Source organism: Neophocaena asiaeorientalis, unplaced genomic scaffold, assembly GCF_003031525.2.
Source record: "Neophocaena asiaeorientalis asiaeorientalis breed wild unplaced genomic scaffold, Neophocaena_asiaeorientalis_V1.1 scaffold1136, whole genome shotgun sequence".
NCBI classification, from domain to species: domain Eukaryota; kingdom Metazoa; phylum Chordata; class Mammalia; order Artiodactyla; family Phocoenidae; genus Neophocaena; species Neophocaena asiaeorientalis.
Genome location: NW_020172368.1, coordinates 181,833 through 201,803, shown reverse-complemented (window position 1 = coordinate 201,803; position 19,971 = coordinate 181,833). Strand labels below are relative to the sequence as shown.

Below are 19,971 nucleotides of genomic sequence, written 5' to 3'. Positions count from 1 at the left end.
TCTTAGTTGTGGCATGCATGTGGGATTTAGTTTCCTGACCAGGGATGGAACCTGGGCCCCCTGCATTGGGAGCGCAGTTTTATCCACGACGCCACCAGGGAAATCCCAATTTGGTATTTTTAAGTGTCCTTTGCTTGACCTCATCCTCTGGAAGAAAGAAAACAACTTTACAGGGTTATCTCCTCACAATCCAGTAAGGTAGGTGCTATGTTTATTCTTATTTTACAGATGAGGAAACTGAGGTGCAAAGAGGTGAAGTCATTTGCCAAAGGTTTCACAGCCTGTAAGGGCAGAGCTGGACTTCGAGTAGACAAAACCACATGTAGGTCAAAGCTAGTGCTGTTTTAACAGCGCCCCCGTCCCCATCCCCCGAAGTATGTTTTCCTACTATGACATGTTTTTTTTTCATTTAAAAAAAATATTTATTTATTTATTTTATATTTAGGCTGCACCGGGTCTTAGTTTGCACGCAGGATCTTCATTGAGGCATGTGGGATCTAGTTCCCTGACCAGGGATTGAACCTGGGCCCCCTGCATTGGGAACATAGAGTCTTAGCCACTGGACCACCAGGGAAGTCCCCCTACTGTGACATGGTTTCCTTGAGAAAAAGAAACAACACAACGTCTGGCCCATTTCTGTATGCCTCTGCAGCACCCACCATTGTCACTCAACACATGATGACTCTTGGGGTGAGGGTGTGGCAGAATTTAGAATTCCAGCAGTAAAACCTGGGTGTATGTGAGCTATGAACCTCATGAACCATCTGGGCTTTCCCTGTGCCTACACAACTGGACGAAGTGGGTTTGCTGCCTAGGATTTCTGGATATAGAGTCTCAGGATTCTATAGACAAAGTTCCCCACTCCCAGAGGCCCAGTCCAGTACTGCCTGCCTCCCTCCATGCCCAGGTGCCTTTGTATCACCATCAATCTCCTCCTTCCTAGGGCAGGTCCGAAGGGCACCGGTGGTGAGCATTCCGAGATTTTCAGAGAAGGGCAGGGCTGCTGTAACCACACAGCCTTAGCCCAAGGGGTGTTGTAGTCTCTTCCTTGACTCTACCCACTCCTGACATTGGCCCTGGGCAGCAGCAGCCTCAGATCAAGGGGGAGGCTAGCCCCTAATTGTTACACTCTCTGATGATTATGAAGTCAGCTCATTGCACTCCCATCCCACCCAAACTAAGGGTGTGTCTTCTGCCTCCAGTTTCTCTCTGTTTCCTGTCAGCTTGGTAGTCCTGCATGGTGACGGCTGTGGTCCCAAACAAGGTAGATGGCATCAGAGACACTCTACAAACTGGGAGATGGGGAGGAGACCACGCTGAAGAAGGAAACCCTCAAAGTTTTGAACGCACTCAATCAAATGTCCAAGCCCTTTCCAAACCCCAAGTCTATGAACAGGAGCGTCACTACCAAAGGACTCCCATTTTCCTCAGGGGGCAGTTTGGTTAACTTCTTGGAGGAAGGTGCCATCCATCTACCGTAAGACACAAGTCTGGTCCTTTTCTCCTTTCTAAAACCAGACCTGGGGGGTGGGGGTGGGAAGAGGGGCTTGAAGAGGCAGTACTTCCTTGACTTATCACAGTCACGACTCCCGGAGAAGAGCATGTGTGCAGGTTGCCTATGGAGTCCTGACCTCTGATCAGGTTCTTGGAGGCATGCCGTCCTCCGCCTCTGGGAGGCCTTCCAGGGTTAGTCAGAGATTTCCTGGCAGTGCTTGTCATCCTGCTTTGTCCTTGTCATCCTGCTTTGTCCTCATCACCCCCACACAGACCCCCTGCCCCCTCCACTCCCCACGGCTCCTTTGCCTCATCCTCCCTATTGTACCTTCACCTGCCTGGTTATGTGCCCCCAGTAGCCTGCCTGCCTTCAGATTGAGGTTTGCTGTTCCTCCTCAGTGATTCTGGGTTTCTTTTACTTCATTTCACAAAAGTCTTTGAGCACTTACAAGGTATCTGGCCCAAGGTTAAGTTCTGAGAATGCAGAGCCAGAAAGCACTGTCTCTGCCTTCAAGGAGTTCCCAGCCTGAGGTGTGTGTGTGTGTGTGTGCATGTATGTGTGTGTGCGTGTGTTTGTGTGTTGGGGGGCTCTCAGGCAAGAACTGAGAATATTACAGCATGGTCTGCGCTATGACGGGACAACTGGAGGAACCAGAGGAGGCTTAGTGTAGCTTGGGAGGAGGTGAAGTTAAGGGAGGCTTCATGGAGGAGGTGACTCTCATAGGAAGGGAAGGAATTAGCCAGTGGAGGGATGGTGGTGTGGGTTGATGTGGACTGAGGGAACTGTCTGCCGGGAAGTTTCATGCGTGTGTGACCTGGGCAGTCACACACAGCCCAACACTTAGAAGTGCCCTGTGCTTAGTTTAATGCTCAGATGTCACTGTCCTGAAATTCTTAATAATTTCTGAAGAAGGGGTCCTGATTATATGAAAGGGATATGGTGTCCACTCCCTAAGGGACCTGTAAGTAAGCAGGTATGGCTAAAGTGATGGATGCTTGTAGGAAACTTCCTGGTATGGGGCGAAAGTCTTGGGCTAGGAGCCCAAGTTTAAATCCAAGTTCTACCATTTAGATATAGAGCCATAGACAAGTTAAATAAGATCAGGGACCCTCGGTCCCTCATTTGTAAAATGGGGCCAACACCATCCAGCAGGGCTACTGTGAAGATCACTAAGGCTGCCTTCCACGCCCCTTCAGCACTGGTGTTTCCAGTCAGTAAGTCTAAAATAGAGATGCATTAAGACAATCTATAGTAAAACTGACATCCATACCCAGACTCTTCAGCCTATAAAGGGCCTTGGTGGGGGAATCATCTATTCCAAGCATCCACCAAGGGCTAACGTAGGAGGTTTGGGCTGATCAGGATTTCTCAGGGAGAGGTTGATGGGACTGGAACTCAAGGAGGAAAAATTTGGCCTTGATCAACCAACCATGAAGCTGGAGGCTGTCCTGGCATAAGGGATGTAAGGGTGTGTGTAGGTTGCTGGATCTGGCTAGAGCAGCCCAGGGAGAAGGGGGACAAAGCAGTGGAGGGGAGCCAGAAAGCACACGGGGCAGATGGGAGCTGTGTAGCATGGGGCCCAGGAGATCTGGGTTCTGGTTCCAACTCTGCCATGGACTTATCGTGTGACCTTGGTCAAGGTGCTTGGTCCCCAAAGGCCTTGTGACCGCTCTCTCTAGACAGGGTTCTTCAGACTGAGAGTTGTGACCCATGAGTGGGTCAGGAACTCATTCTGGTTGGTGGAGACCAGTATTACAAAAATGAAATAAAATAGAATTGAAAATTTCAAAGCACATCACACATAGAGTAAGGATTGGTTTGTGAAACATTTTAGTTACATGTGTATGTATGAGTATACTAGCTTGCCAAGAAATACGTATTTCTTACTTTGGCTTAAGAGAAAAAAAAGATTTGAAAACCAAATGTTTTGGATTCTGTACTTCAACAGCAAAACCTTTTAAAGAGCAGGGAAATATGTACAAGGTTTTTCTTTGTAATAGCAAAGAATTGGTTAGAATACAAATATCCATGTACTAGAAAACATACAGCGGTTAAAATGATTGAACCAGAGCAGATTAATCTAAAATATACAATGTTTTAAGTAAAAAACAGCAAGCTGCAAATGGGTATGTACTGAATGATAACATTTATTTATATAAAGTTTAAAAATATGCAAACTAATAACATATGAATGTAACAAACCTATAAAAACACATGGGGAATAATAAATACAAAATTTTAAATTTACTGCACAAGCTACCTCTGAGTGGGAGGATGAGGAGAGAGGTGGAGGAGTGAAGTATACAGGGGCCTTTAACTGCACTGATAAAGATTTAGTTCTGGGCTTCCCTGGTGGTGCAGCAGTTGAGAGTCCGCCTGCCGATGCTGGGGATACGGGTTCGTGCCCCGGTCCGGGAGGATCCTTGTCTGGGGCCTGTGCTCCGCAACGGGAGAGGCCACAACAGTGAGAGGCCCGCGGACCCAAAAAAAAAAAAAAAAGATTTAGTTCTGAGCTGGGCTGGATGGTGGCTAAATGGAAGCTTAATATATTATAGTACGTTCATTTCCAGTTTTATTGAGACACAATTGAATTTTAACAATGCATTAGTTTAAGGTGTACAACATGATTTGATAATTGTATATATTGTTAAATCATTACCTTAGTAAGCGTAGTTAACATCCATCACCACAGTTACAAATTTTTTGTGTGTGTGATGAGAACTCTTAAGATCTAATCTCTTAGCAACTTTCAAATATGCAATACAATATTGTTAATTATAGCCACCATTTTGTACATTACATCCCCATTAATATATTACTCTTGATATCTTGGCGTGTGTCTGAAAGCTTTCATAATTTAAAAAATTTAGAATGGAAGAAGAAAGTTTTTGAGAATTCATCCCAATATATATATATTTATCTGTACTGTTAATTTTTACATGCTATATATTAATACATATTGTTAAATGTTATAAAACCTAAGTAAATAAATTAGTAATTACATAATAAACAATAGTGAATAAATATTAATAAAACTTATTATTTTTCTTTTAGATACTTTTAGATATTTTTCCATATCCCGGTAGATCATTATGGCCATTCCCTGGGGTGTTTGCACCCCACTTTGGAGGAAGGACTTAAAGTTTCAGCAGTGTTTCTAAAAATGTGGTTCTCAGAACACTTACATCAGAATCATCTGAGGATCCTATTAAAGATGCTTTAGCAGCTTCCCCAGTCCCATTCCATCTGGGGACCAAGGACCAGGAATATGCATTTTTCACTAGTAAGTGTCCTCGCAAGTTTGATGCACTGCTGCAGAGCAAGAATGTTCTGAGCTGCTCAGAAGCAGCTGGGGGCGCTGGGTAAGTTGTGCCCAAGGCCTGCCCGCCAGGAGCTTCCAGGCAGCAGGGGCCGGGGTGGCCTCCATCGTCTGTCTCACCTGTCTCCCCTCCCACTCCAGGAAGCAGATGCCAATGGAGGATTCTGAATGCAGCTCCGATGACACCAGCATCTCCCCCATGTCATCCACTTTGTTGAATCCCATCAAATTGGCCGTGACCCAGCCCAGTAGCAGCTTCTTTGCAGGGATGCTGGAGGGCGAGCTGAACAAACTCAGCTTCTCCTCGATGGACAAGAGTACCGAAAAGGGGGACCTGGCCCTCTGCCCCCAGTCCAAGTCCCAAATAGCCCCTTGTGGCCTGCTGGACCTTGATAACCCTGAGGTGGACACAGACACCTCCTCAACGCCCTCAGAGTCCTCTGTGGTCCTGGATGTGCCGGAGGCGCCCTTCATCTATGAACACACGGTCAGCGGTTCCATGGCTGTGGTGCGTTTTCCCCTCCTTGTGCATTTGGTAAAGGCTTAATGGCTGCCCCCAACGTGCCAGGCACTGAGCTGAGCTCACCGGGGAGTGTGAAGATGCCTGCATCCCGACCTCAAGGACTCCAGCAACAAGATAGAGAGGGCTCAATGCTGTAGGAAAAGTTCAGATCAAGTGCCAATAGGGATTCAGAGAGAAAGGAATATTACTTCCAGGTGCAGAAATAAGCTTTGGTGGCATTTAGTAACATTTGAGCTGGGACACAGAGGTTGGATTTAAACATCTAGAGATGGGGAAAGGCATTCCGTGGAGGGCTGACACTAGCAGAGGCTCACAGGTGGGAAAGTATGGAAGGAAACACCTAGGTCCAATCCAGGGCTTCTCATACTTCCCTGTGCCTGCGGATCTGATCATCAAACCGATAAGATTCCTGGGCTTCAACCCTAGAGGTTCTGATTCAGTAGGTCTAGGGTGGGGCCTGAGACTCTGCACTGCTAACATTCCCAGGTGGTGTTGATGGCCCATGGACCACATGTCGAGTAGCACTGTTCTAGATACAGGGAGGGAAGATAGCAGGAGTTAGTCTGGGGTCACTTTCCAGAGGTCCTTTAACATTACGCTACGTTATAGGTTTTTCAGTAAGCAGTAACGATTAGCTTTTTGCAAAGCTTTATATCAGGTGATAGATGCAATTTGAGCTATATTTTGGAAGCTGAATCTGGAAGTCCCATTGTTGGATGGCCTAGAGCAGTGTTTCTCAGTGTGGTCCCTAGACCGCCAGTAGCATCAGCATCATATGGCAACTTATTAGAAATTTAAATTCTCGCTTTCCCTACCCCCTACTTGGGCCTCCTGAATCAGAAACTGGGGGCAGGGGCCAGCGGTCTGTGTTTTTGTTTCTTTTTTTACAAATTTATTTATTTATTTTATTTTTGGCTCCGTTGGGTCTTCGTTGCTGTGCGCAGGCATTCTCTAGTTGCAGTGAGCGGGGGCTCCTCTTCATTGTGGTGCACGGGCTTCTCATTGTGGTGGCTTCTCTTGTTGCAGAGCATGAGTTTCAGTAGTTGTGGCTCACGGGCTCTAGGGCGCAGGCTCAGTAGTTGTGGCACAGGGGCTTAGTTGCTCTGCAGCATGTGGGATCTTCCCAGATCAAGGATCGAACCCGTGTCCCCTGCATTGGCAGGCGGATTCTTAACCACTGTGCCACCAGGGGAGTCCCCAGCGGTCTTTGTTTGAATAAGTCCTCTGGGGTATTCTGATGCACACCAGAGTTTGAGAACCACTAGCCTAGTTAGAGGAGAAACTGGAAATGGGAGACAAGACAGGTGACAGCAGGGCCAGGAATCTGCAGTGTTATAAAAACTCTCTGAGATCCTGGCTTGGCAACCACTGTTGTAGTACAAAGTGTATGGACTCTGGAGCTATTGGTTTGAACCTTGGCTCTGCCACTTAACTGCTGTGTGACCACGGGCCAGCTACTTGCTCTCTCTGAACCTGTAACCCCATCTGCAATGAGTGAGGTGGACGAGATGATGGCTAAGGTCCCTTTCAACTGACACACAGTCTAGAATATGGAGTGAGGGTACACTCTGAGGTTGGTGAGGTTGCCCAGGGAGAGTTGCTCATGCTTTGGGCTGGTGGGGCCATATTTAGTGTTGGGAGTGCCTAACACTTTCCATCAGCTCTACCTCAGCTCCAGCAGGAGCAGGGATGGGAGTGGGGTCTTCTGACCCACGTTGTGAGGGGTGGCGGGGTGGTGAGGGGAGGCCAGGCCAGGCCAGGTCTGAGGAAGGCTCGGGGGTTCTCTTCCCCTAGATTTCCTGGACCTACACCCCAGGCAAGCAGCGGGTCAGTTTCTACCAGGTCCTGTTGCAGGAGGTGGTCAGGAAAAATGATAGTGAGATGCCCAAGGCAAAGAATCACCCATGGATCTTCGATAAGATCTTGAGCACCACCGTCAAGCTGATGAATCTGAAGACTAACACGAGTTACTGCCTGACTGTCCGCGCAGCCAACACCGCTGGGGTGGGGAAGTGGTGCAAGCCCTACAAAGTGAGCCCTGGGAGAAGGCAGGCCCGAGGGGTGTGGACCAGGAGTTTTGGAGGTTGGGAACACCCCTATATCCCCACGACTCGTCCTCCTGCTGGCTCTCCTTCTCCCTGGGCAAATAAGCCTCAATTCCAGGCCACTCTCCTCTGGGAGGGTTCAGGGTTCAGCCACTTTGGGGCCCACTGGGAATGCAAATTGATCTTTTCATTCATCTCTAACGAAAGTCTCCCAAAGCCATTGGTTTCTGGATTCTTCAACTTAGTATCAATAATTGTGAGTGGGTCAGGAAGTCAAGGGCATTGAGGGTAAGAGAGGGAAGAGTCTAAAGCGGGACAAAGAAGGAACAGCCTGGGGGTGGGCAGGAAAGGCCCCAGTAAAGACAGCACACAACTGGGGAGGCACAGGTTTGAATCATGCCTCTTCCTGTTCCTGGTGTCAATGAATAGGTTGGTAAGGCTGTCGGAGGCTCCATTTAGCAGACAAACGAGGGGGTGGCAGAGTCGAAGAGGTGAGCTCAGGGTCAGGAGTTCTGAGGACTTTTTGGTTTATTTCAGTTTGCAACCGTTGATACAGACTTGACCAGCTTCCCCGAGAACAATCCTATCCAGATCACCGTGCAGCGCAAGAAACCGCAGCGGAAAACCATATCCATGGGGTTGGAGGACATGCGGAGGCTAGAAGATCTGGAATACCTCTTTCCCTACTAAGGGGGAGGGCCCCAGGAAGCCCCTTAACTACTTTCAGCTTCGGCCCAGGGCCCTTAGGAACCGGAACCATGGAATGTACCAGCAGCATCAGGCCAGGGAACTGCTGACCACCCTGCTGGTCCCGGGCCTGGGGCTGAGGCCAGATGGGAGCTCCATTCACCTGGAGACACCACAGGCCAGGCCAGGTCAGATCAGCCTCCACTGCCCATAGCTGCTAGGCTTCCTTCCCCAGATCTGGGCCGGTCCAGGTCCCTCATTAAAACCTGCAGGTCACCCAGCACCTTGGAATTGTTTCATGCCGCCGACAGCCTCAGTTGGGCTGCTGCCACCCACCCTCCTGGCTTCTGCCAGGACCAAGAGTCCAGGTGGGTCAGGGGATGGGGCAATGAGATGACAACATCACCCTTTCCCCATGGGAGGAGGAGATGGTCCTCAAAGATTGAAACATACACCAGGAAAAATAGCAATGTTGGACAGAGGTAGCGACAGCCCGCACACTGTCAGCCTCAGACTTGAGCTCCGGGGGACATGATGCAAAGTGCACAAGCTTTGGGGGTAGGGTCTGACTTAATTCTGTCTCTTCCTGGATGTAAGGGTACAGGCAAACCACTTAAGCTTCTCGGGCTCAATTTCCTCATCAAAAACATGGGGACGTGGTCTGACCCTTCCAGGTTCGGCTGCAGGGTTACTGTGAGGGTCACGTGAGAGCACAGAACAGTGCCTGGCACCGAGTAGGACCTCAGAGCCCGCTGCCTCCCTCGGCCCCTCACGCAGCCCCCCTGCAGAGACGGGCCAGGTGGAAGCCAAGAACCACAGCCAGGCGATGATTTAACAGCACAGATGGGGTGGGGGAGGGTAAGAAGGAGCAGGATGTCAGAAGTGCTGTGGCCCTGAGCGGTCCATACAAGGATGGTTTGGAAGCCAACCTGAGTAGATGCACCTTGGTATTGGGAGAGAAAGTGGACGCAAGACGCACGGAGGGCAAGATCTCCGCCAAAGGTTTGAGGATGTCCTGGTGGGGATTCCCTTCACTATGTGAGTCTTCACAGGGCAGAGAACCATCCTCCCCATTACACCACCCCCGCTTCCTCCAGAGCTCCCACCACTGCACGGCCTGTTAGAGGGAACCCTCCGGGACAGCCGCTGCCTTCCTCTCTGTGCTGCGAGAGCCCAGCGGGGCTGTCTGAGGCCAAGGAAAGCACCCCAGAGCAGCACTGACCAGCATAAGTCTTTGTGGTGGTCAAAGTGTCCTCTATCTGTGCTGTCCAAATCAGTAAGTAGCCCTGAGCTAGTGTGACAACTGCATTTCTAACTGGACTGAATTCTAGTTAATGCAAACATCTTCATGTGGCTGGTGCCAGCAGGATGGACAACACAGCCTGACATCATCCTCTGGCCACTAACATACTGGCTTCAGCCCATCTCCCCAGCCTCAGCTGGGCTCTCCCTCGTAGGCACGGTGGGAAGAGGGGAAAGGCAACTTCCTGATCAGCATGGTTTTGGTGCAGCCCAGAGGGAGGGGCTAGACAAGCTAACTTAGCATAGTCCTCAGTAAAGCCCTGAGAACCTGGGACAAGAAATCATAACCCAAACACACAAACTATAAGTTATTTATTTGGTCACAGAATCTGGGGTCTGACCCTAAATAGACAGAATTTAGGAAAGGAGGCAGGGGCAGCAGTAAGGGCCAGTCATCGCTCGGCCTCCCCTGTGCTGGCATCAGCGAGCTACCAAGTGATGGCCAAGGGCTGAGCTCAGTGAGAACCTCCCGCGACCTTCGACCTCCTGCTCTGGGGAGGGACGCTACTGGGGTCTGTCCGAGGACGGCAGGCCACGCTCATTCTCAAGGTCATCACCCCGGCCTTTGATCTCCATCAGGGCAGGCAGCTGGCAGAGGCTGAGTCCAGGTGGGGATCCTTGGGATTTCTCATCTCCTCCATCTGTGGAGAGAGGGACGGAACAGGATGGGGATGCCACCTCGGGAAAGGGAGGCACCATACAATCCCAGAAGCCCACTAGGGGGAGAGCTTGTGGTCCCCCCTGGGTCTACTCCCCCTGCCCCGGCTACTGTCCCTGCTCCGGCCACCCGAACTTAGGCCAGGCGCCCACCACTGCCTCGGCCAGGACCTCATCCAGGGGCCTGGCCCCTGCGATGCCCACCAAGCCGGTCCAGTGACAAACAGTGGCAATCCTTTACAAGTACACGACCCTCAGGATCCAAAGTGTATTCACCTATCTTTGATCCTCCTGTCTCCTGGTAAGTCCCAGGAGACAGGTGGACCAAGCTCTCCACGACTGCACAATGAAAGGCAGAACAAGGATTTGACCTAGGTCACAGGACTCCAAAATCCCGTGTGCTACGAACTACCGCCTCACGCCGGAGGCTACTGTCTCGGGACAGTGTGGGCACCTGGAGAGCCCTTGGAACTCTACACCACAGGGGACGGTCACAAAGGGCAGGAGAGCCGCCACCTCCCCCAAACTCACATCCGGAGGCATTTGTCCTTTCCACCACTTGCCACTCTCTGGCCATCTGGACTCCAGTCGACAGCATATACCTGAAGGGAGGAGGGGGAGGGGGACGGTGGCACAGTGAGGAGGGTGGGGAGGAGGGCCAGGCTTCAATTCCCTCTCAACCACTTGCCCACGAGGGTTGGCCGCACCTCATCCGCATGGCCTGGCAGGTCTGTGGCCAGCTTCTGGGCCTTCACATCCCACACCTTCAGTGTGCTGTCACTGCTGCCACTGACCAAGAGCCGGCTGTCAGCCGACCATGCAATCTGGTACACGGCAGCCACATGGCCACGCAGGGAGGCCAGGTACCTGGGCCAGGGGAAGGAAGATAAGGATGGATATGAGATCTTCAAACACGCCTGAAGGGTCCTCTATGCCCACAGCGGTGGTTCTCAACCTTGGCTGTGTGTCAGGTTTACCTGGGAACTTTTACAAAATCTCACTGTCTGGTCCCCACCCCAGAGCAATTTAATCTTTACCAGTCATTACGATGCTGTAAAACTTCTCCAAATGAGTTGCTTCTAGAATGCTTCTTGCCAGGCCTCCATACCTGCTCAACTTTGCAAGCCTCAGAATCCAATGCAGCCGTCTGCTTAGCCCATCTGCACGACACCACCCTCCCCCAACCACCATGACAGGTGCCTGCTGACAGGTGGCATGGAGAAACAGTGGGCAGGCCCACTTGGAACCTGGTCGGGACAGACTGGCTGTGTCTGCTGGTGCAAGTCGTTGGGCCTCTCTGAGACTCAGTTTCCTTATCTTAAAAAGAAACCAGGGCTTCCCTGGCGGCGCAGTGGTTAAGAATCCACCTGCCAATGCAGGGGACACAGGTTTGAGCCCTGGTCCGCGAAGATCCCACATGCTGCAGAGCAACTAAGCTCGTGAGCCACAACTACTGAGACTGTGCTCTGCAGCCTGAGAGCCACAACTACTGAGCCCGTGAGCCACAACTACTGAAGCCCGCACGCCTAGAGCCCATGCTCCATAACACGAGAAGCCACTGCAACGAGAAGCCCACGCACCGCAACCAAGAGTAGCCCCCACTCGCCACAACTAGAGAAAGCCCACGTGCAGCAATGAAGACCCAACGCAGCCAAAAAAAAAAAAAGAAACAAAAGAAACTGTATGATCTATTTCACAGGGCTGTGTTGTGAAAATACACGGAGACTGACACATAGGTGCCCCTTCGGCCTCAACAAGTGTTTCCTTGCTCCTTTTCTCGCCCATGCCTCTGCCTCTCCTCCTAACTAACTGCAAGGGCACTGTGCCTCGTCATAGCAGTGCTTCTCAGACTTGAAAGGTGACCTTAAAATGCAGGTCATCTGATCCCCAAGGTCTGGGATGGGGTCCAAGGTTCTGCATTTCCATCAAGCTCCCAGGTGATGCACTGACTCACTTTGAGGAGGGCCAGATAAAGACTGGACCACAAACCTACACTTGTGCTGCATCCCCAGCCCTTGGCCAGCTTTTTTTTTTTTTGGCCGTGCTGTGCGGCTTCCAGATCTTAGCTCCCCGACCAGGGATCGCATCCCTGGCAGTGAGAGCACAGAATCCTAACCACTGGACCACCAGGCAATTCCCTTGGCCAGCTTTAACATCATTTCCTCTCCCTAGATATGAAAGCAACTAGCATTTTCAGCGCCCACTTAGTGATGGTGCTAAACAGACCACCTCATTTAATCCTTGTAACAAAGCAGAGAGGTAGGGGGTCTGCACATTCAGAAGAGGAAACAAGAGGCTCAGAAAACCCAAACACTTGCCAGGGCCACACAGCTAGGAAGTGTCAGAGCCAAGCTCCTTCCGGAGGAAGAGTGTCGCTCCTCCCCTCCCCACGCCCGCCACTCACTTGCCCGTCCTGCCATCCCACAGCTTGATAGACTTGTCAAAGGAGGCGCTGGCGATGACGCGCGAGTCCGCGGAGAAGAGCACCTGGTTGATGAGGGCCTGGTGCCCTGTCATCCGTGCCAGGGGCTTCTTGTTCTCCGCCGGGGACCACAGGAACAGGGTGAAGTCATCTGAGCCAGACACCAGCCTCTCTGGGCCCCGGCCCTGGGGAGGCACAAAGCGCACATGGTCTCAGAGAGGACAGCCTGACCTCGGCAGCGAACACACCACTGACTGCTCAATACCAGCATGGAGTCCAGGACTGGAGAAAGGAGGCTGGTTACTCCCCGCAAAGGGAGACTTCATGAACATGGGATGGGACCATTTCTATGACGTATAATTACAAGAAGAAGCAAGGTACAGAGTGGTGTGTTAAAAAGGGGAAGGAGGGCTTCCCTGGTGGCGGAGTGGTTGAGAGTCCGCCTGCCGATGCAGGGGACACGGGTTCGTGCCCCGGTCCGGGAAGATCCCACATGCTGCGGAGCGGCTGGGCCCGTGAACCATGGCCGCTGAGCCTGCGCTGCGCAACGGGAGAGGCCACAACAGTGAGAGGCCCGCATACCGCAAAAAAAAAAAAAAAAAAAAAAAGGGAAGGATTTTATGTGTGGGCTTGTATACGCGTGTGTATCTGTACTGTGTGTAGTGTACACATATATGTGTCTGTGTATACATGACGTCTCTGGCAGGAGACACGAGACACTGGTAGCACTGGATGCTTCCAGAAGGCACGGATGAAGGTGCAACAGAGATGAGAGACTTTCCACCATCTAAAATGGCCCCTACTGCTTTGTGTTCTCTGCATTTAAAAAAATTTCTTTTATTCTTTTGGCCATGCCGTGCAGCATGCAGGATCTTAGTTCCCGACCAGGGATCGAACCCCCGGCCCTTGGCAGTGAGAGCGCCGAGTCCTAACCACTGGACCACCAGGGAATTCTCCTTTTTGTTTTCCTTGAACCTTAGACCATGTGAATGTGTTACTGAAACTAAATAAAATAAAAAAGAGAGGTACCTGAGGATTGCAGATAAACAGATAAGCAAACAAAACAAAATGAAATAAATGTGCCCCAGCACATTATGGTTTTTAGGATTGTAAACTAGGATTATCAGAACAACTTTCCGGAAAAGGTACGTTCTGAGCTGGGGCTAGAAGGGAGAAGGGCCTGAGTGTCTGCAGTGTTTTGGGGACGAGGAGAAGAAGCGCATAGAGCTGGTGGCGCTGGCAGATACTCACCCGCACGAGGGTGTAGTGGCTCAGAGCTCTCTCCTTTAACTCCTGCACTGTGTCCACGTATCGAAGGAGAGAAGGAACAAGGCTGATGAGAAAATTCAACACCAAGTGCAAGTACCCACCCCCCCAGCCTAGGTCCGCCTCTCGCATGTTAAGCTTGAGAACTGGCTCCTTCCCCCGCCACCTCCCGCTCACTCACAGGACCCTCGGAGGTCTTGGGCGTTAACTGAGGCCTCGGCTGGGTCAAAGGCCCCCGTGCGCAGGGCGTAGTCGGTGCTGAGGGCCATGGTGTTCACCCAGTGGCCATGGCCTTGCAGAGTCCGGCACAGCACGCCCTAGGGTGAAGGGAGACAGGTCAGACACACACAGAGCAGTCTCCACCCCTGGGAACATGCACCCCTCAGATCAGCCCCAGAAGATGGGCACTGTGGGACTCAGAAGCAGGGCCCTCATTCACTGTGATCTGAATCAAATCACCCCTCTGGGCTCAAGTCTCTCCTCATTTGTAAAATAAGGGTACCAGCCCAGAGCACTGTTTCTGGAAATATGTTTCACAGAAGGGAAATGTCACAAAAAACGGGCTCTAGTCAAATAAGTTTGGGATACGGCAGGTTCGATAAACCTAAATAGGCTTCCTATAGCAGGAAATTTCCAGAGCCTGGCCATGCTAAGGGGTCCTGGAACCTCCGCTATAATGCAGCACCAAACCATAGGACCCCCATTCCCAAAGCACTTCCCCAACCACCCAGGAAACAGTGGTCAACCTCCCTGGCCCAAGATTTCCCCAGGCTGGTTTTGGGCCTCTCCCAGCTCTTACATCATGAGCTCTCCAGACTTTGATGGTGCGGTCCTGGGAGGCGGAGTAGAGAAGCCCGTCCCCTCCCCACCGGAGACAGGTGACTGACTGTGTGTGCCCAGTAAGGATGCGCTCACAGCGGCCCGCAGCCGTGTCCCAGACCCGCACGCTGCCATCCTTGGAGCTGCTGGCCACGTAGCGGCACTCGGGGTTGCTGGCAAGAAAGGGGGACATGCCCTCACTTCTGACCTGGCAACGCCTGTCTTCCAACACTGCCTCCCGATCCCCAGCGCGAAGACCAGGGATAATGTCTCGACAGCTTCCTGACCCCAAGATCTGGCTGCGCTGCAAGGTGGCTCTCAGGCCCCATGATAAGCACCACCGCCCTCCCCCTGCCCCGCCCGCGCAACACAGGTGCAGAAGACCTTCCCCACTGCCTGCCACGCTGTCACTGCCAGTCAGACTGCCTACCCTGTCCTCTCACATAAGACTCCTCTGCACCAAGCAGGGGAGGGCTACGGCTTTGAAGCCCTGGCTCCTCAATCACCCAGCTGTCAGTGTCACTCACGCATGGAGGGGCTCCCAGCTCAGGGCTGTGATCCACTTGCTGTGGCCGGCAAGGGTCCTGCCCACTTGCTTCCCTGTGCTTGGGTCCCACAGGAGAATCTGAAGGACAGCAGCTCATCGAAAATAACCCTCCCCACCCTTCCCCTGGTCCCACCAAGTGTCCCCCGCCCATCACCCCCGCTCACGCCTCCCCGAAGACCCCAGAACCTGATTCTGACCCATCTCGCAGGAAGGAAGCCCCAGAATCCTTGCCTAATTACCCTGACCATCTACCTGGCCATTCTTGCAGCCTGAAGCCAGCTTCTTGCCGTCTGGGGACCAGGATATGCAAAGGACCCAGTGTCTGTGTCCTAAGAAAGCAGTGGGGGAGAAAGGAGGACCACACCTTTCTTTATCCCCGTTGCCTAGCAATGCCTGGCACCCTGCAGAAACTCCTTAGCTAGCTGCTGAATAATTGAACGATCGAACAGAAGAGATGAGGCTTCCTAGGCAAAGGGAGAATCCTTCCCAAGTGCTAGGGCCGTGCATCACCGCACAGATAACACTGCCACTTTCTAGTAGTTCCTTATGCGCTACATGATATAAAGTTCTTTCACACACATCAGTCCTACAATTCTCATGACAGCTCTAGAGTATGGGGCAAAGCAAGATGTATCACCCCATTCTCCAGATGAGAAAACTAAAGCTTAGAAAGGAAGCAAGGCCTACCGACAAGATCACCCAGCTAGTGTGAGGTCCCCAGGCCAGCAGCATCAGCAATGCCTGGGAACTTGAAACGCAAATTTCAGGTCACACCCCAGACCTAAGGAGACAAAATTCTGGGGGTGGGACCCAGAAATCTATATTTTAACAAGCCCTCCAGGTGATTCTGATGCACGTTCAAGTTTGAGAACCACTATGGCAGAGACTGGATTTAAGCCTGGTTCTGCTTGCTACCAGGCAGTTAGCCCCTGCCCACAACCCCACGCTGACTCTTCCGTCCAGTCTCTGCTTGTTTGTAAGTGGCTGGCAGGGCTCAAGGGTAAGGTCTCTACCTAGGAACAGGCAGCCACTAACTGGATGTCAAGGGGCTGGAATGTGCTCTGGGCCTCCTCTCCTCCTCAGGAACTAAAGAGCTGAGTGAATCAGCCACCCGCCACTACGTTAAAACCCCCTAAGTGGGTAACTGGGTACTGACCCTGGCATGTGAAATGTGGTGTCTCAGTGCTGAGATCCCAGAAGCGCACAGTAGTGTCTCCAGAGCCACTGGCCAGGTACCTGGGGAAGAAGAGAGGCCACCTGACCTCTGCAGTGAGGACAAGGGGTGGGGCACACCGGAAACACCGCACGTGTACATTCCTGCTGCCTAGTCAATCATCTTCTGGGAACAGAATCTGGGACTGGAATTTCCTCTTATGAGAAGGAGAAATATAACACCGATGCCATCTGGGAGAAGACCCCAGGAAGCCATTTCTCTCCTTGTCCTTCCTAAATGGAATGGCAACAGTCATAACCAGATTTAAAGCTTCTTACTATCCTCATAGGATTGTGAGAAGCAAATAAACCTATTTCTCAGGTGAACAACTAACTCAGAGAGAGGTTAAATGACTTGACCAGGTCACATGGCTAGGAAGGGACAGAGGTGAGCTTGCAGCTCAGATCTCCTGAGGTCAAGTCCAGGAAGGGCTCTTCCAAGACAGGTCTCCTTGACCTTTGGGGACCAAACTCCACCGGGGAAGTCCCTTACTTGCAACCTCAGCCCAAAGCTTGGGTCTATGGTGGGCAGCCGGAGGCCCCATTGAGCATAACTTGGGGGACCCCCAACCCCGCCAGCAGCTGCACCCACACTCTCCTCCATGACTCTGCAGCTGTCCTTACTTTCCTGTAGGGCTGAAGGCCACAGAAATTACTGCCTCGCTGTGACCCTCCAAGGAGCTGGTGCAGCGGGTCACAGCACGAACCCTGAAGATAGCCTGTGGCTGGTAGACGATGTCAAGGACCTTCTCTGTCTCCACCGCCTGTGACTCCAGTGTCCTCCCCAGAGACGAGATGATCTCGGCATCATGGACATAGAAAGCCAGTGGCAGGGGATCCTCCTGGAGGACAACAGAAAAGAGAACCACCCCCCATCAAAGGATGGGCAAGGCCATCTCCACCAGGGACCCCCACCCTCCGTGAGCTGTGGGCAGGCAACGCTTCCTACTTTTCAAGCCACCCTGCTTGGGTTACCCGCCTCATTCCCCATTCAGCAAGACCTTTTTAATCCTTGAAGAGCGACTGCAAGACACACACCACTTCAAAATCCTGTATGTGAATCTCACAACCACCCTGGGAAGGAGGCATTAATATTGATAGATGAAAAAAACTGAGGCTCAGAGCAACTAAGTGATTAACGCAACGTCCTATTGCTAATGCCTAATTCAGGTTCTTCAGAAAGAAAACTAAAGTCCAGGATTAGGGTTAGTATATAGCATTATGCAGCGTTTTCTAAACCACCAGACCATGCTGCATAATGTGTGAGAAGCATCCAAAAAGCTGACTGAAAAAGGTAGACCCTCTGCTTCACTCCAGGGTCTGGTGTAGTAAGTCTTGGGTGGGGTCCAGGTATTGCATTTTTACACAGCCTCCCACCTCTCAATAGAGGGCAGCATTCTGATAAACACCGGCTTAGGAGAGCATGAGTTTTGAATCTGACACTTGGCTTCCAACTCCCAATCTACCACCTACTGCGCAGTGCCAGACAAATAACTGAATGGTCTCAGGCAGCACTGTAAAATGGGGATATTAATGACAATGGGAATATAATGAGGAGCTGTGACAAGGAATCACTGTTACGATGCACCCAATGCGTTCAAAACGCGGTCTCTCTCCGCGGGTGAACTCCCGATGGTGGACGCGTAAAGCGCTCTCACACTGATCATATCTTCCGACCCTCCCCAAGGCAGACGGCACCGCCAGGTTATCATCACCCCTGTGGGAGAGTAGTGGGGATGTACCCGAGACCTTCGGTCTCCTGATTCCCTGCGTCCCCGACCAGGGCAGCGCCGCCCGCTCTCCGCCGGGCCCGCCGCTCACCTGGGCCAGCAGCGCGTTGCACACGAGCTGCAGCTTGTCCGGGGTGATGTCCACGGGCACGTCGAATGGGGAGCCCAGCAGCTGCCCGCCCTCATCCTGGAACTGCACTAGCAGTCGCTGCACGTCGCGCGTCGCCGCCTCGTCCTGTGTGGACAAGCGCGGCGGGCGTCATGCACGCCGCCCGGACCGAAGGGCCCTAACTTCCGCCTCCCTCCGGCCTCGGGGACCCCGGCCCGAGCGCCCAGCCGCGGCGCCCCCGCCCCCAGTCAGGTCCACCCACCGCCACCACCGCCGCCATCCTGTGTCCCCACGTGGAAGGGAAAACTCCGGCCGGACGGAGCGCCGCCCCCGTGGTCCAGCGGTGCTGCAATCCGCCACATCGCCCTCTGGTGTTGAGGAGGGGAAGTGTCGCTCCGCGCCTGGCCTCAAATAAATGGATCAAATAAATTAATCATACTCGATGCGAGGCTTCCCTGGTGGCGCAGTGGTTGAGAGTCCACCTGCCAACGCAGGGAACACGGATTCGTGCCCCGGTCCGGGAAGATCCAACATGCCGCGGAGCGGCTGGGCTCGTGAGCCATGGCCGCTGAGCCTGTGCGTCTGGAGCCTGTGGTCCGCAACGGGAGTAGACCACAAGAGTGAGAGGCCCGCGTACCGCAAAAAAACAAACAAAAAACAACTTGATGCGTACAGAAGCAAAAAATTCCTACAGTTTTCAACAGTGTAGAGCAATAACGATAATGATAACGATAGCAATGTATCAGGCATTGTTCTAAGTGCTTTACATATGTAACTCATTTAATTCTCACAACTCTTTTCACCCCATGTTACAGATGAGGAACTAAAGCAGAGTCGGACCAGGAGCGCTCTTACCGGAAACCTGGGATCTTCCTGTCAGCTCCTCTCTCTCTCTCTCTCTTTCTCGCTCTCTCTCCCCCCTGCATCCAGGGAGTCTCAAGCTCTGCCAATGCTGCCTCATGAACCTATCTAGAATCTGTTCTCTCCATCTCCACTGCCACACTCTGCTCTGAGTCAACCGTGGTCCCTACAATAGCCTCTTCACTTTCCTCCCTCTCTCTACCCTGCCTCCTCCTGTGCGTTCTCCACACAGCAACCAGAGTGACGTTTCAAACCAAAACTCTGGTCTGTTACTTTCTGTCCTAAAACCCTACAATGGCTCCCATTACAGGCAGGAAAAAATCAGACTCCTTATAATGGTGCACTCAGCCTTACCTCTCCAGCCACTCCTCTCACTTTAAGATCAAATCTTTCTGGCTATTTCTTAGTTCTTCCAAGTGCTTTTGCCCATGCTGTTTTCTGGAACTGGTACAGACCTGTGCACACACACCCCCCAATTCATATGTTGAAGCCCTAACCCCAGTGTGACTGTATTTGGAGATAGACTCTATGAGGATGTAATAAAGGTTACGTGAGGTCATAAAGATGGCATCCAAATTTGATAGGACTGGTGTCCTTATAAGAAGAAGAGGAGAAACAACAGCTCTTGCGTGCTCTCCCCCCACTGCCCCACACCTCTCTTTGCTGTCACACAGAGAGCAGGCTGTGTGAATACACCGCAGAAGGTGGCTGTCTACAAGCCAGGAAGTGAAGTTTCACCAGAAACCAACCCTAATGATGGCACCTTGAGGTTTCTAGCCTCCAGCATTGTGAGAATAAAAATTTTTTGTTGTTTAAGCCACCCAGTTGTGGTATTTTGCTATGGCAGCCTGAGCTGATGAATACATACAGGAACAGTTCCTCATTCTTCAGGTCTTGCTTTAAATATCCATTCAATCGTTTAACAAAGGTCTCTGTCAGACACTGTTCTAGGAGCTCTATGTACAGTAACTCATTCA

General features: G+C 51.8%; 2 protein-coding genes across 3 annotated transcripts; one reads left to right on the top strand and one right to left on the bottom strand.

Annotated features, from left to right (window-relative positions):
* Window positions 1-1,200: 1,200 nt before the first annotated feature.
* FNDC8 (fibronectin type III domain containing 8) lies at window positions 1,201-8,346 on the top strand. The gene is made up of 4 exons (XM_024731294.1): window positions 1,201-1,477; window positions 4,956-5,322; window positions 7,132-7,368; window positions 7,920-8,346. The coding sequence occupies exons 1-4, from the start codon at window positions 1,269-1,271 to the stop codon at window positions 8,070-8,072; spliced, it is 966 nt and encodes a 321-aa protein (XP_024587062.1). The 5' UTR covers window positions 1,201-1,268; the 3' UTR covers window positions 8,073-8,346.
* A 1,322-nt stretch (window positions 8,347-9,668) lies between these two features.
* Window positions 9,669-18,508, bottom strand: NLE1 (notchless homolog 1). 2 transcript variants are annotated; one of them, XM_024731281.1, is made up of 13 exons: window positions 18,396-18,508; window positions 18,116-18,259; window positions 16,919-17,136; window positions 16,239-16,318; window positions 15,335-15,411; window positions 15,063-15,160; window positions 14,516-14,708; window positions 13,898-14,033; window positions 13,702-13,748; window positions 12,433-12,635; window positions 10,736-10,895; window positions 10,560-10,630; window positions 9,669-10,012 (listed from the first exon to the last, which is right to left on the bottom strand). In XM_024731281.1, the coding sequence occupies exons 1-13, from the start codon at window positions 18,411-18,413 to the stop codon at window positions 10,000-10,002; spliced, it is 1,458 nt and encodes a 485-aa protein (XP_024587049.1). In that variant the 5' UTR covers window positions 18,414-18,508; the 3' UTR covers window positions 9,669-9,999. The 2 variants fall into 2 exon arrangements, 1 of the variants encoding a protein (XP_024587049.1); XR_003001251.1 differs by lacking the exon at window positions 9,669-10,012 and having other exon boundaries at window positions 12,516-12,635.
* Window positions 18,509-19,971: the final 1,463 nt, after the last annotated feature.

Bases quoted from the DNA above. Each gene is read 5' to 3' on its own strand.
- FNDC8 (XM_024731294.1), top strand. From the start codon at position 1,269: ATGGCATCAGAGACACTCTACAAACTGGGAGATGGGGAGGAGACCACG. The intron at 1,478-4,955 runs GTAAGACACAAG...CTCCCACTCCAG, and splicing joins GAAGGTGCCATCCATCTACC to GAAGCAGATGCCAATGGAGG. The intron at 7,369-7,919 runs GTGAGCCCTGGG...GGTTTATTTCAG, and splicing joins AGTGGTGCAAGCCCTACAAA to TTTGCAACCGTTGATACAGA.
- NLE1 (XM_024731281.1), bottom strand. The intron at 16,319-16,918 runs GTAAGGACAGCT...CTTCTTCCCCAG, and splicing joins GCCTTCAGCCCTACAGGAAA to GTACCTGGCCAGTGGCTCTG. The intron at 10,631-10,735 runs GTGCGGCCAACC...TCCTCCCTTCAG, and splicing joins TGCCAGGCCATGCGGATGAG to GTATATGCTGTCGACTGGAG.